This window comes from Aotus nancymaae, unplaced genomic scaffold (genome assembly GCF_030222135.1).
Source record: "Aotus nancymaae isolate 86718 unplaced genomic scaffold, 86718_ANA_hifiasm-v0.15.2.pri h1tg000009l, whole genome shotgun sequence".
Lineage (NCBI taxonomy): Eukaryota > Metazoa > Chordata > Mammalia > Primates > Aotidae > Aotus > Aotus nancymaae.
Genome location: NW_026988420.1, coordinates 3,547,603 through 3,563,445, shown reverse-complemented (window position 1 = coordinate 3,563,445; position 15,843 = coordinate 3,547,603). Strand labels below are relative to the sequence as shown.

The 15,843-nt window shown below is 45.3% G+C and overlaps 2 protein-coding genes across 9 annotated transcripts in view; both read left to right on the top strand.

Annotated features, from left to right (window-relative positions):
- Positions 1-4,438, top strand: part of ZDHHC20 (zinc finger DHHC-type palmitoyltransferase 20) — a 75,549-nt gene extending 71,111 nt beyond the window's left edge. For all 8 annotated transcript variants that reach the window (XR_001105567.3, XM_012441658.3, XM_012441641.3 and 5 more), the window contains one exon: positions 336-4,438. Coding sequence is in view for 3 of the 8 variants with exons in the window: in XM_012441658.3 (XP_012297081.2) it covers positions 336-343 (8 nt within the window). In the remaining 5 variants the exon portion in view is untranslated. The remainder of the gene's footprint in view (positions 1-335) is intronic.
- A 3,394-nt stretch (positions 4,439-7,832) lies between these two features.
- LOC105710297 (probable ATP-dependent RNA helicase DHX37) lies at positions 7,833-11,507 on the top strand. Its single transcript, XM_021664928.2, is given in 4 exon segments — positions 7,833-8,175; positions 8,178-9,842; positions 9,845-10,705; positions 10,708-11,507. Coding segments are annotated over 4 exon segments (3,417 nt in total). The 3' UTR covers positions 11,256-11,507.
- The last annotated feature ends 4,336 nt before the right edge of the window (positions 11,508-15,843 follow it).

Sequence of the window (15,843 nt, the reverse complement as noted above, 5' to 3'; positions counted from 1 at the left end):
GCTGTGGGAATTTTTCTAAATCTTGCACCAATCTTAGAACAGGTATAGGTGGACCAGATGTCTTCTCAAATGATGTCCAAGTTAGTAGTCTGGGGGTACTGTAAGAGTCTCCATCTTTTAAAATACTCTCTTGATTGCTTCAGGGGAAGAAAGTAATACCCATTTATTTACTATTACAAAAAATCTTTATTATTATAATATTAGTAGCGTTAAGGAATTCACTTTCCATCTTGTTATATTAGTAGCCTTGTACCTTAACCCAAAGAACTATTTAATATTTTCAGAAATAAAAAATCAAGTTTTAACCAATAATTCAATTGTTTCTTTTTTTATAGGTGTATGAAAACATTTATAGACTGATATTTTCAATTTCATTTGTAAGAAAATGATCAGTGGAATGAAATAATTGAAGTATAACAGAAGATATATTTTTAAAAAAAGAAAGCCTTTGTACAGTTCCTGGGATTTACAGAAGCACTACTACAGAGCAGAACGATGCCTTAATCTTAAGTGTCCATTTGTGCAGCATTGACTTAGAGCTACAAAAGTGACTTAATGTTATTCTGGAAATAATACTTACCTGTTATGAGATGCTATAATATGAGCTGTCATCACATTTTAACATGCATATGTATTTTTTGATACCTGAATTACATTATTAGAATTGTTAGTATCCATATAAATTTTCACTCTTAAAACACAAGCTTAAAAACTTGTCTTAAGTAAAGTACATCTAGGGCAAATGGTGGCTGAGGGTGAATAATATCTAAATTACTGTTGCTTGTACTGTATAAGGAAAACTGCTTTTTTAAATTGGGTATTTGCTAATTTATAATTACTATTTTATACTTTTCAACATTTTAATAACTTTTTTTATTGTTGGCTATAACAGAAGGATTCAGATATCTAAATATCATTTAGAACATACAACACATTGGTCTAACTCATCAAAAGCTTAGTAATAAGCATTCATACAACCATGTAGTGTAGCATGTGCTCAAGGCTTAAAGGGAACTTGGCAGTATAAGAACTATTTTGAGTTCTTTGCTTTTTTTTTATAACTTTTTTTGTTGAACTTTCAGTGGTAAGTACATGGGCAGAGAAACACAAAGGTACATATGCTGGAGAAATACTGGACACGGTAGGAAGAAGTGTAAGTGTCCAGAAGAAAAGCTAAGAGGAATATTGTAATCTGTTAAAAAAAAATAGTTTGAGTTTTAACAGTAGTTAGAATAAAGCATGCTGTTGACTTGACTTTCAAATTTCAGTACTAGAAATGCAACTTTTTATAGTAATCATGTAACAGCTTAAACAGTGACTTAAAATGCAATTCAGAGTAGGCAAAAGACAACTACAACTTTAGATTAATTTTTCCTCCTGGCTGTCACAAATTCTAACCTGAGTGATCATTTTACATTCCTAGTCTCTGAGAAGTAGATTCTACTCTTAGATGCACAATCTTAAGTCTGACTTACTAACAGCAATCCCTTTCTGACTAGACACATCTCCTTTTTTTTTTAAATCTAAGTGACAGGAGTTGTTGCATTAATTGCAAACAAAAGTACAGAATAAACAGTGTAGAAATGTTATTTCTTATTTATACCTTTTAGTCACACACACACACACTCACTCACTCACTCATTCACTCACTCACTCAGTCTCTCTCTCAAATAATTGATTGCTTCCAGTTAGTGGGTGGAGATGAATTTCAGCAGCATCTGTGAGTACAGGTTGGAGTGTCCTGTCTGTAAAATGGGACTGCAGGGGAGGGGTGTTGTGAATGAGTTGGACTGGATGACTTCTAACATTCTGCGATGTCTAATTTTGCAAAATCACTTTTCATTCACTCTGTATTTTTTTTTTTTTTTTTTTTTTTTTTTTTTGAGACAATCTTGCTCTGTCTTCCAGGCGGGAGTGCAGTGGTGCAATCTCAGCTCCCTGCAACCTCTGCCTCTTAGGTTCAAACAATTCTCCTTCCTCAGCCTCCCAAGTAGCTGAGATTATAGGCTCACACCACCAAGCCTGGCTAATTTTTACATTTTTAGTAGAGACAAGATTTTACCATGCTGGCCAGGCTGGTCTTGAACTCCTGACTTCAAAAATCCACCCACCTCAGCCTCTCAAAGTGCTGGGATTACAGACATGAGCCACCACGCCTGGCCGCAATAAATTTTTTGTAGTACCTTGTGTATGCTAAACAATACACTAGGGATAGCTCTATCATTTCCTAGTACAGCATAAATTTTATGGTTTCTATTGTAGTTTTATAATTTGTAAGATTGCTCTAATTTCCATCAGCCATACTAATATTAGATCTTAAAAGGAGGTACCTTTTTTCTCTTTGAACCAAAAGAATGAAAACATAGTTTGGAATACTATAGTATGGATTCTTCTACCTTTGTTTCAACTTCTTAGTCTTAATAATCTTGATTCTAGCAAACTAGAATGAGAGGTAAGAGATATCAATTATTGCCGGGCATGGTGGCTTACCCCTGTAATCCCAACATTTTGGGAGGCTGAGGCTGGCAGATCACTTGAAGTCAGGGGTTTGAGACTAGTAGCCAAAATGGCAAAACCCTGTCTCTACTAAAAATATTTTAAAAAACTGTCCAGGCATAGTGGCACATGCCTGTAATCCCAGCTACTTGGGAGGCGGAGGCAGGAGAATCACTTGAACCTAGGAGGCGGAGGTTGCAGTGAACTGAGATCATGCCACTGCACTCCAGCCTGGGCAACAAGAGTGAAACTCTGTGTCAAAAAAAAAAAAAAAAAAACAATTACCAAGTGAAAACTTAACTTTGGTTTGGCAGTTTGCATATTATAAGGAGGTAAATGTTTAAACATACTTGACTACTTTCAGAAATGTTCTCCTGGTACTTTTTGTATTTTTATATTCAGATCAAAAGATTTGCGTGCTCCTGGCTAACAGCCAAGGAAACTTCTTTCTTCACCATTATACAAATAGTCTTAGTTCTTTTAATTTTTGTTATTACATCATCTTTAGTATAATAGCACAGCAAACATCTTTTCAGAAATTTTCAATTAAAGCCTTTAAATTGTTTATCTTTGATTTAAACTACAGCCAGCATTTTGCCACATTCTAAATATTATTTAGCTGAACTGATTTATATGTATTAATGGCCATTCTAGCAAGGGCCTACAAGTGGTGTGGGAATCAGAGAAAGGCTGCCTCTTTGGTATCTCAACTGCCATTGATTATTGCTATCAACTATTTGGGGGAAAAAAATCAAAATGAAGCCCTGTCAAATTTTATAAGTACTATCTTGGTCCTTCAAACACTTGAACATTTGTGATGACATTTAAGAAAAATAAAGTTGAAGTTCAGGTCTTGCCATTGCCATTAAAAACAAATTAGACAGGAGACTTGGTTTACCTGGGAACAAATTTACTTGAATATTCAATACCTAAAGCTATGCCAAACCAAAGAGCAGCTGCAGTACATTAGTTTATTTTAAATGAACAAGTTTACAAAGTTTAATTTCATCTTTACATAAGGATGCTTTTTTAAAAACTTTTTACATATTAGTGGTAATGATCCAATGTGTCATGAGTGAATTTAACTGTAAGGTGGTTTAAATCAAATATGCAATGTTTACTTGAATTATATTTCTGTTAGAAAGCAGATTTTGACTATGTTTACTGGACTGTTTAAATTAAAGATTATCAGGCATGTGAGATCTCCTTTCAGTTATCTTTAAAGCAGATGTATATTAAGAGCTTAGATTTAGGATCTACGTATTCTGGGCATTGAATAGGCAGTAACTTACAAATAAGTTTTGCTTACCTTTTGTTCTAGGGATTAACACTGCTATCAGTGGAAAGTATTTTTAACTAATCTGTTATTAAGAAAGTCATATTTTTGCATTTCAGCCAAAATAAAGACTGTATTATTCTAATAATCTGTTAGAAACAGATAATATATGTCTGAAATCCATATGTTTCATATGATCTAAACTGTATTTTCTGATTTAAATTAAAAATGTAATATAGATTCAGAAAGGTTCATATTTTTCTAATGACTTCATTCTATATTATTTTGTTGGGTGACATAAAGAAGCAAGGAATTGTATTTGTATTAAAAGGTGAAGAAAGCCATTGGGTATATTTGTACATGAGTGCAAATAAGTCTATGGCTGTTTAAAAGAAAAGATGGACACTATTTTAAAGTGAGCTTTAATAGGCTTTTATATAAACAAATTTGAAGTACAGTTTAGTTTGGTTGTGTTTACCTAACAAGTATCATAAATCTTGTATTTGTTCTCATTTGTATAATCATAGCCCATGACTTAAAGTTGACGCTTTGCTTTGTCTTTTGGATGGCCTAACCTACATTAACATGTATGCAGAACATTTTAAAACCTTTTTTTCAAAAATCATAATGAATTACTTTATTAATAAACAAAGAGAAGGTATTGTATTGGAAGTGTTTTTTTTGTTATAAAGTGGTATTTACCAAATACGAGAATAACTATTATTTTTATCAACTTGAAAATCTGGTAAAATAGTGCTTAGAGAAAGAGATTGGCTAACAGTTTGGGGAAACCACCTCTAAGATAGGTTATTATTTCAGTGCAACAAAATTGTAGTTTACTTAGGTTTATTCAAAACCTAGAGAGTTTAACTTAGTTTTTTACTGAACATAATTTAATTTCAGAAGTCATTTAGGATTTTGAGTTCCTTCAGATCACTGTAAGTTGTTGAATTGTGATTGTTAAAATGCTGAATAATTAATAGATTTTATCATGTAGAATTCTTTTATGGACATCTGTGTTCCAGTGCCCTTCCAAAGAGGCCAAGTTTTGTTGTTGAAGCCATTTAAAATTTTGTGTCACTATATTTATAAAAATCGAAGTATCTCCATGAGAAAGGAAAGACCTTGAAGACAGGTAAAAATAAATTGCAGGCCAGACATGGTGGCTCATCCCTGTAATCCCAGCAGTTTGGGAGGCCGAGGTAGGCGTCAAGAGTTTGAGACCAGCCTGGCCGGCATCGTGAAACCCCGTCTCTACCGAAAATACAAAAATTAGCCTGGCGTGGTTGTGAGCGCCTGTATCCCAGCTACTTGGGAGCCTGAGGCAGGAGAACCGTTTGAACCCAGGAGGCAGAGGTTGCAGTGAGCCAAGATAGCGCGATTGCACTCCAGCCTGGGCAACAGAACAAGACTCCGTCTCAAAAAAAAAAAAAATCGCAGAAATCTACAATCTGCATATAACACCCCACCTACTTCAGGGGATGGATAAATGGTGGAAATAGAGCCACAGTCACCCCGCCTTTGCAGGCAATGGCCCCATGTGGGGCATTGGGGGTGGATGGGGACCCGGGGACTCCCACCCACTGAAGTGGCAAGAAGGCAGCTGGGTGGCCAGTGAGAGAAACCAAGACCACAACAGCCTCTGGGTGTTCTTGGTAGAGGAGTGAGAAATGATGGCTTATGGTTTGTGTCATTTGGCCATCGGAAGTGACAACCCTCTATTTGAAAGATTTACCAACTATGTTGTGTATAATATGGACCAGCTGCTATAAGCTTTTACTGCAACCTTCTGAAATAAACTTGAATTCTTTGCGACATGTGGCCTTTCTAGATGTGGAGAAATTGTCAACGATGCTAAAAGTAAAATGAGAAAAACTTATTTTCTAACTTGTTAAGATTCACTGGAAAGGAACATTGCCTTCTGGAAATCACTTAAGGGAATGCAATTTTTACAGCATTTCTTGGACTCATGCCCTCGATCTTTCACGAGTTGAAGGAAGTGCAAAAGGCAGTGAAGGAGGGAAAAGGTTCCCACCAGAACGTGCATTTAGAACCATTGTTTCACTTAGGTGTTATTACTCAGCACTCCTGTGGATATAATTATCAACTTAGTTAATTCAAATACCTGTATCTAGCTTTTCTACATGTTTAGATATGCCCACCACATGTTAAAAATAGATGTAAAGTAGTCAATATTTTCAATACAGTGATCTCTTGGTATCCACGGGGAAACTGAGGTCTGCTTGAGTATTCTTGGATTTTGATATATGTGGGGATTGATTGGTCCAGGACCTCCCACAGATAACAAAATCCACAGATGCTCATGTCCCTGATATAAAGTGGCCTAGTATCAGGCACAGTGGGTCACACCTGTAATCCTAACACTTTTGGAGGCTGAAACAGGTGAATCACTTGAGCTCAGGAGTTCAAGATAAGCCTGGGCAACATGGCAAAACCCTGCCTCTACAAAAAAAATTAGCCAGGTGTAGGGGTGGACACCTGTAGTCCCAGCTACTTGGGAGGCTGAGGCAGAAGAATCGCTTGAACCTGGAAGGAAGAGGTTGCAGTGAGCCGAGATCGTGCCACTGCACTCAAGCCTGAGCAACAGAGTGAGATGGTCTCCAAAAAAAAAAAGATTGTTTCCCTAATAAAAATGCTAAATTATCTACAGCCATACCACCCTAAACATGCCCAGAAGCTAAGCAGGGTCGTGCCTAGTTAGTATTTAGATAGGATAATGTTAAACCACTGAAAAATACATTTATCTGTACTTTTCCCCGAGTAGTTGGAGAGAGAGAGAAGGAAATTATTTTTTTTCTTTTTTTTCCTAGCAACTTTCATTTAAAGAGAGAAGGGAATTATGCACGTTTATTTAATGTTGATATATATATTCTAATTTCATATGACATTTAATGTTGCTGCATACATAGGATATATAAAACTATGTGTTCTAATTTCATATGACAAATATTGAGTTAGTAAATATATTTTAGGACACTTGGTTAAATTCAGAAGAAAGTTTTTGTTTTGTTTTGTTTTTTTGAGACAGTTGTGCTCTTGTCACCTAGGCTGGAGTGCAGTGGTGTGATCTCAGCTCACTGCCACCTTCACATCCCAGGTTCAAGTGATTCTCCTGCCTCAGCCTCCCAAGTAGTTGGAATTACAGGTGTCCACCACCACACCCAGCTAATTTTTGTATTTTGCTAGAGTCAGGGTTTTGCCATGTTGGCCAGGCTGGTCTCAAACTCTTGACCTCAGGTGATCCACCTGCCTTGGCCTCCCAAAGTGCTGGGATTACAGGCATGAGCCACCGCATCCAGTCAGAATTTTTTTTTTTTTTTTACTAGAGACGGGGTTTCACTATGTTGGCCAGGCTGGTCTCGAACTCCTGACCTCAGGTTATCCACCTGCCTCGGCCTCCCAAAGTGCTGGGATTACAGGCATGAGCCACTGAGCCCGGACAGAAAATCTTTTAAACATTGCTTTTTAAAAATTTTTTTTTTTTTTTTTTTTTTTTTTTTTTGAGACGGAGTTTCGCTCTTGATACCCAGGCTGGAGCGCAATGGCGCGATCTCGGCTCACCGCAATCTCCGCCTCCTGGGTTCAGGCAATTCTCCTGCCTCAGCCTCCTGAGTAGCTGGGATTACAGGCACGCGCCACCGTGCCCAGCTAGTTTTTTGTATTAGTAGAGACGGGGTTTCGCCATGTTGACCAGGATGGTCTCGATCTCTTGACCTCGTGATCCACCCGCCTCGGCCTCCCAAAGTGCTGGGATTACAGGCTTGAGCCACCGCGCCCGGCCAAAAATTTTTTAAATAAACACAAAAATTAGCTGGGCGTGGTGGCGCACGCCTGTCGTCCCAGCTACTCGGGAAGCTGAGGCAGGAGAATCGCTTGAACCTGGGAGGCAGAGGTTGCAGTGAGCTGAGATTGCACCATTGTACTCCAGCCTGGCAACAGAGCAAGACTCCGTCTCAAAAAAAAAAAAAAAAAAAAAAAAAAAATTCGGGAATTGCCCTGCCTGTCCGGCCCGCAGGAGCCCCCACCGGGCGGAGGCGCCATGGGGAAGCTACGCCGGCGGTACAACATCAAGGGGCGCCAGCAGGCGGGTCCCGGCCCCTCGAAGGATCCCTCCGAGCCGCCCCTGGTGCAGCTGGAACTAGAGGAAAAGGACACGTTGAAAGTTGATGAAAGCAACCCGCTCGTTCTACCGGGGAAGAAGAAAAAGAAGACCAAAGCCCCTCCCCTGTCGCAGAAGCAGAAGCAGCCTCTGACCAAGAAGGAGAGAAAAGTGCTGCAGAAAATCTTAGAACAGAAGGAGAAAAAGAGCCAGCGAGCAGAGCTGCTGCAGAAGCTGAGTGAGGTCCAGGCTTCCGAAGCCGAGATGAGACTCTTTTATACCACTGGAAGCTGGGCACTGGGGGCCGCATGTACCACACCAAAGAGAAGCCTGATGAGGTGGCAGCCCTGGGCCAGGAGAAGATAAGCAGCCTCAGTGGTGCCCACCGGAAACGTCGCCGCCAGCCCTCGGCCGAGGAGGAGTCCGAGGAGGAGTCGGAGCTGGACGAGGACCCGGCTGCTGAGCCGGCTGAGGCTGGTGCGAGGATCACCGTGGCGCCCCTGCCACCAGCTCCAGCACCCAGCAGTCAGCCCGCGCCGGCTGCGATGCCTGCTCCTCCTCCTCCAGCCGCAGCCCCCGCCCTGCCCAGGACCCCGGGCAAGCCCGCTGTCTTCATCCCTGTGAACCGCTCCCCGGAAATGCAGGAAGAACTGCTGAAGCTCCCGATTCTCTCTGAAGAACAAGTGATCATGGAGGCCGTGGCCGAGCACCCCATCATCATCGTGTGTGGCGAGACCGACAGTGGGAAGACCACACAGGTGCCTCAGTTTCTCTACGAAGCAGGCTACAGCAGCGAAGACGGCATCACGGAGTCCCGCCGAGTGGCCGCCATGGCCATGTCCCAGCGAGTGGCCAAGGAGATGAATCTGTCGCAGCAGGTTGTCTCCTACCAGATCCGGTATGAAGGAAATGTGACCGAGGAGACCAGAATCAAGTTCATGACAGATGGCGTGCTGCTCAAAGAAATCCAGAAGGACTTCCTGCTGCTGCGGTACAAGGTGGTGATCATCGACGAGGCCCACGAGAGGAGCGTGTACACGGACTTCCTCATCGGCCTCCTGTCCCGCATCGTGTCTCTCCGAGCCAAGAGGAAGCTGCCACTGAAGCTGCTCATCATGTCAGCCACACTGCGGGTGGAGGACTTCACCCAGAACCCGAGGCTCTTCGCCAAGCCACCCCCGGTCACCAAGGTGGAATCCAGGCAGTTCCCAGTGACCATGCACTTCAACAAGCGGACGCCTCTGGAAGACTACAGCGGAGAGTGTTTCCGGAAGGTCTGCAAGATCCACCGCATGCTGCCTGCAGGCGGCATCCTGGTGTTCCTGACGGGGCAGGCTGAGGTGCACGCGCTGTGCCGCAGGCTCAGGAAGGCTTTCCCACCCTCCCGATCCCGGCCGCCAGAAAAGGACGACAATCAGAAAGACTCAGCAGAGGAAATGAGGAAGTTTAAGAAGTCCAGGGCCAAGAAGGCTCAGGCCGAGGTGCTGCCTCAGATCAACTTGGATCATTACTCAGTGTTGCCGGAGGGCGAAAGTGAGGAGGACAGGGAGGCAGAAGTGGACGAGGAAGAGGGGGCCCTGGACTCTGACCTCGATCTGGCCCTGGGGGACGGTGGGCAGGATGGAGGTGAGCAGCCGGACGCCTCCCTCCCGCTCCACGTGCTCCCGCTGTACTCTCTGCTGGCCCCAGAGAAACAAGCACAGGTCTTTAAGCCTCCACCGGTGGGGACTAGGCTGTGTGTCGTGGCCACCAACGTGGCCGAGACGTCACTTACCATCCCTGGCATCAAGTACGTGGTGGACTGTGGGAAGGTCAAGAAGCGCTACTACGACCATGTCACCGGTGTGTCCTCCTTCCGTGTCACCTGGGTCTCCCGGGCATCAGCTGACCAGCGAGCAGGCAGAGCAGGCCGGACAGAGCCTGGCCACTGCTACAGGCTGTATTCCTCTGCGGTTTTGGTGACTTCGAACAGTTTCCTCCTCCAGAAATCACCCGGAGGCCTGTTGAAGACCTAATCCTTCAGATGAAGGCTCTTAACACTGAAAAGGTCATCAACTTCCCCTTCCCGACACCCACCTCCGTGGAAGCCCTTATTGCCGCCGAGGAGCTGTTGATCGCACTGGGTGCCCTGCAAGCGCCCCAGAAAGCAGAAAGGGTAAAGCAACTGCAGAAGGACCGGCTGAGCTGCCCCATCACCGCGCTGGGCCGGACCATGGCCACGTTCCCCGTGGCGCCCCGCTACGCCAAGATGCTGGCGCTGAGCCAGCAACACGGCTGCCTGCCCTATGCCATCACCATCGTGGCCACCATGACGGTGCGGGAGCTGTTCGAGGAGCTGGACAGACCAGTGTCCAGTGACGAGGAGCTCGCCAGGCTGAAGGGCAAGCGGGCCCGGGTGGCCCAGATGAAGAGGACCTGGGCAGGGCAGGGGGCTTCTCTGAAGCTCGGTGACCTCATGGTGCTGCTAGGCGCCGTGGGAGCCTGTGAGTACTCCAGCTGCACGCCCCAGTTTTGCGAAGCCAACGGGCTGCAGTACAAAGCCATGATGAAGATCCGGCGCCTGCGGGGACAGCTGACCACCGCAGTCAATGCCGTGTGCCCCGAGGCTGAGCTCTTCGTGGATCCCAAGATGCAGCCGCCCACCGAGAGTCAGGTGACCTTCCTGCGACAGATCGTGACGGCCGGCCTGGGGGACCACCTGGCCCCCAGGGTCCAGAGCGAGGAGCTGCTAGAGGACAAGTGGAGGAACGCCTACAAGACCCCTCTCCTCGACGACCCCGTCTTCATCCGCCCCAGCTCCGTCCTTTTCAAAGAGCTCCCGAGTTTGTAGTCTACCAGGAAATCGTGGAGACCACCAAGATGTACATGAAAGGCGTCTCCAGCGTGGAGGTCCAGTGGATCCCGGCCCTGCTGCCCTCTTACTGCCAATTCGACAAGCCTCTGGAGGAGCCGGCCCCAACCTACTGCCCTGAGCGGGGGCGGGTGCTATGTCACCGTGCCAGCGTGTTCTATCGCGTGGACTGGCCGCTCCCCGCCATTGAGGTGGACTTTCCGGAGGGCATTGACCACTACAAGCACTTTGCCCGGTTCCTGCTGGAAGGGCAGGTCTTCTGCAAGCTGGCCTCATACCAGGGCTGTCTGCTGTCCAGCCCCAGCACCATGCTGAAGACATGGGCCAGGCTGCAGCCCCGGATGGAGAGCCTCCTGCAGGCCCTGGTTGCAGAGAAGGCTGACTGCCATGAAGCCTTGCTAGCTGCTTGGAAGAAAAACTCCAAATACCTGCTGGCCGAGTACTGCGAGTGGCTTCCACAGGCCATGCACCCCAATGTGGAGAAAGCCTGGCCCCCCACCACTGACCACTAACCAGACACCTGGCTGCAGGGCCAAGGACTGGTTTGGGGCCTGGAGGGCCGGCAGCAGCTTGTCACCCTGCGACTGTGACTGCCTGGCATGGGCTCCATGGCATGCTCTCAGGAAGCAGGTCAAGCCCTGGGAACCCCCGTCCATCTCAGCTCCATCCTGTACGAAGCTTGCTGCCGACTGTGCCGTCTCGCCCGCGTGACTTTTGAATTGTCAATTATACGGATGATGATTTCATCTCACATACTGGACGCTGTGCCGTTCAATATGCTCTTTGGACTACGTTAGTCCCTGTGGAACAGTAGGGCTGGAGGCCCCTGCAGTCCCCACCCACCCTGCCAGAAGACCGAAGAGGCACATGGAGGGCATTTCCTTCCTGCCTTTCTTCCCTCTCTAGCATGGGGGTGCCACCCAGCCGGGGCCTCAGAGCCATCCCAGGCATTAGGTGAGCCTCTGAGCTCTGCTTTGACCTTGAAGGGACTAGCCAGGGACCCCCAGGCCCCATGCCTTCGTGGAAGGGTGGCCGCCAGCTCCTTTCCTGTGCTGCAGCTGCAGGGAGTGGGCATCTCATCTCCTCGTGGTCAGCTCTCAGATGTCAGGGAGCAGAGTTGACCTTGGCCTTGCTCAGGCCCCGCTGCCATGCTGCAGAGGAAGAGCCTTGAATGGGGCCTGCAGACCCCTCAGTGTGCCTCCCTTGTTCCTCTGTGGCTGAGGTGGAAGGGAGAGCGTGGGGTAGGTCCTCCTGCAAGAAGGAACGACAGGAGTGCCCCAGGCAGGACCAGGGAGTTGGGGGGGGCCCTGTCCTTCCATCCTCCACGACAAGGGCCCAGTGAGCCGAGATCACACCATTGCACTCCAGCCTGGGTGACAGAGTGAGACCCCATCTCTCTCAAAAAACAAAGCAAAACAAACAAAATCAAAGTTAAACATCCCAGAAACTATAAAGGAAATGGAAGACATTTTATCTTATCAAAATCTTAGATCAACATGGTAAATTGTATAAACAAAGAAGATGAAAGAATACATGAAAAATACGGAAAAACACTACAAACAGCATCATACTATTGGATGACCTATTGCAATTTGGTGAGAAAAACACACAGGGCAAAGGCCATGAAGAAGTGAGGTCAGGAGTTCAAGACCAGCCTGACCAACATGGTGAAACCCCATCTCTACTGAAAAACTACATCTGAGGCCAAGTGCAGTGGCTCATGCCTATAATCCCAGCACTTTGGGAGGCCAAGGCAAGTGGATCACCTGAGGCCAGGAGTTCGAGACCAGCCTGGTCAAATGGCAAAACACCATCTTGAATAAAAAATGTAAAATTAAAAAAAAAAAATTAAATAATTTCAACTTACTTATTTGAAAACAGGCTATGAGAGTGGCTAATTTTTGTATTTTTCTGGCAGAGATGGAATTTCGCCAGATTGCCCAGGCTGGTCTTGAACTCCTGGGCTCAAGTGATCTGCGCATGTTAGCCTCCCAAAGTGCTGGGATTACAGGTGTGAGCCACTGTGCCCAGCCTTCAACTTTTTTTTTTTTTTTAATAGAGACGAGGTTTCATCATATTGGTCAGGCTGGTCTCGAACTCCTAACCTCAGGTGATCCACCCACCTCAGCCTTCCAAAGTGCTGGGATTACAGGTGAGAGCCACCATGCCCAGCTTTTTAAAAATTTATGTATGTATTTTATTTTATTTTTATAGAGTTAACTTGTATTTTAGATTGCAGGGGAACGTACAGATTCATTACATAGGTACATTGCATGGTGCTGAGGTTTGGGGTACAGTTGATTCCATTGTCCGGGTAGTGAGCATAGTACCTGATAGTTAACCCTTCCCCTAGCAACCCTTCCCCCGTGTCTGCTGCTACTGTTGCCATCTTTATGTCCATGTTCACCCAATAAGCACTGCTTTTTTTGTTTTTTTGAGAGAGGTCTCATTCTGGTGCCCAGGCTGGAGAACATGGCTCACTGAAGCCTCAACCTCCTGGGCTCAAGCAATCCTCCCACTTCAGCTTTCTGTGTAGCTAGGACCACAGATGTACACCACCATGCCCAGCTATTTTTATTTATTTTTTTTTTTCTGTAGAGTCAGGGGTCTCACTTTGTTGCCCAGGCTGGTCTTGAAGTCCTGAGCTCAAGCAATCTTTCCACCTTGGCCTTCCAAAGTGCTGGAATTACAGGTGTGAGCCACCATGCCCAGCCCCAAACATTGCTTCTAGAAATGAAATTCCTAATCTACCTCTGTAGTATAACATACCTGTACTTTGCTCATTGAATAAGCTAGGGAAAAGTAAGAAGAGTTCTGAACCAAAATGTCCATATTCATATTATAGCCATTATCCGCAATGTGCACTTTATTCTACAAACAGCTGTGTGTAGAGTGGATATTTTAGGTCCATATTTTAATATCTAGTCCTAGGTATTTTGAAGTGAAGACGTTTGTTACAAATTTTTTTTTTTTGAGACGGAGTCTTGCTCTGTCGCCAGGCTGGAGTGCAGTGGTGCAATCTCTGCTCACTGTAACCTCTGCCTCCTGGGTTCAAGTGATTCTTCTGCCTCAGCCTCCCAAGTAGCCAGGACCACAGGCATGTGCCAGCACGCCTGGCTAATTTTTGTATTTTTAGTAGAGACAGGGTTTCACCATGTTGGCCAGGATGGTCTCGATCTTTTGACCTCCTGATCTGCCCACCTCAGCCTCCCAAAGTGCTGGGATTACAGGCGTGAGCCACCGCACCCGGCCAACGTTTGTTACAAATTTTTAAAAATTTGTGAGATGGTGAACTGAAGTTGGCCTATAGGCCATAGTTAACCAACCCCTATGTTAGCAGCTCCATGCATTCCACACCAGTCTCTATAGTAGCAAATAGGAAGCCCTGCTCCTGCCCCACAAACGGTGACATTTTTGACGCATTTTTGGGGTTGTTCAATTCAAAACCCAATGTCCTTTGGCAGCATTTATAAAGGAGGTAGGACTCTCTCTGGAACTGATGTTCTTAAGCCATCTCTGAGCTATATCTCATTAATGAATGCTTTACTAGAGAAATCAGAATAGCATGAAAGGAATGGTTCTATTTATTTTTAGAAAACACTCCAGATTATACTGTAGTTCCCTGTCAGTTCCATTTAACACAGCTGTGTTCCTGGGGGATGAAATTCAGTTTCTTGTTTTGAAACACCTTAGGCTCCTGGGTGCTCGGAGGTGATGACACATGATAAAAGTAGAGCTAGTAGAAAGACACGTTATATCTCTTTGCTTAATGATTTTAACAAATGATTTTGTAGGTGGGGTTGTTAGTACTTTGTCATGGATTTGCAAGTAGGAGGAAGAGGCAGCACCAGGGCAGGTTTCTGCAGATGACGTGTCTTTTTTGTTTGTTTGTTTGAGACAGAGTCTCACTGTGTTGCCCAGGCTGGAGTGCAGTGGTGCGATCTTGGCTCACTGCAACCTCCACCTACCAGGTTCAAGAAATTCTCCTGTCTTAGCCTCCCATGTAGCTGAGATCACAGGCATACACCACCACACCCAGCTAATTTTTTGTATTTTTAATAGAGATAGGGTTTCACCATGTTGGCCAGCCTGGTCTCAAACTCCTGACCACAGGTGATTTGCCCACCTCAACCTCCCAAAGTGCTGGTGAGTCATCGTGCCCGGCCAGATGTGTCTTTTTAGATGACAGGTGCAGAGTGATCTGTGTTTGTATTTTATATGGCTTTTGCTGTGTACACACTCTTTTTTAGACAGAGTCTCACTCTCACCTACGCTGGAGTGCAGTAGCACAATCATGGCTCACTGCAGCCTCGACCTTCTAGGCTCAAGTGATCCTCCCACCTCAGCCTCCTGAGTAGCCAGGACCACAGGCACACATCATCATGCCCAGGTAATTTTTTGTAGCGAATGGGTTCCACCATGTTGTCCACACTGGTCTTGATCCTGGCAGATCAAGCGATCTGCCTGCCTCAGCCTCCCAAAATGCTGGGATTACAGGTGTGAGCCACTGTACCCAGCCAACACTGTCTTATTTTCTATTATATTCCCAATGTCTAAAACAGTGCCAGATACAGACTAGGCACTCAGTACTTTCTGAATGAGTACTGTAATTCCCTGTATATGAACAGTCACTAGGTATATATGGAAACCTGGGAGGATGTATACCAAAATATCAACAGGAGTGTTTTCTGGTTGGTAGACATTAGGGTGATTTTACTTTTTTTTGTTTAAATTTGCTACAACAGCTACATACTATCTTTACAAACAAGGGGGGGGTAGTTTATTCACTAATTCCTTCTCAGAGTATGATTGTGGTGGCATAAATTGGTACAATATTACAGGCACAAAGCCACTTCAGCCAGCCATTTTTATAAGGGCCCTAGTACATTCATAAGGGAACAGTCCTCAGGACTTAGTAACCTTCCAAAAGGCCCCACCTCTTAATACTACCACAGTGGGGATTAAGGTTCAACATGGATTTTGGAGGGACACCATCATTCAAACCATGTAGGTGGTATCAGAGAAGACTACATGAGAAACGGGAATTTTGATCACCATCCAGTGATAATGAGGTCTTACCCCCTCCCATGGTGACATTAG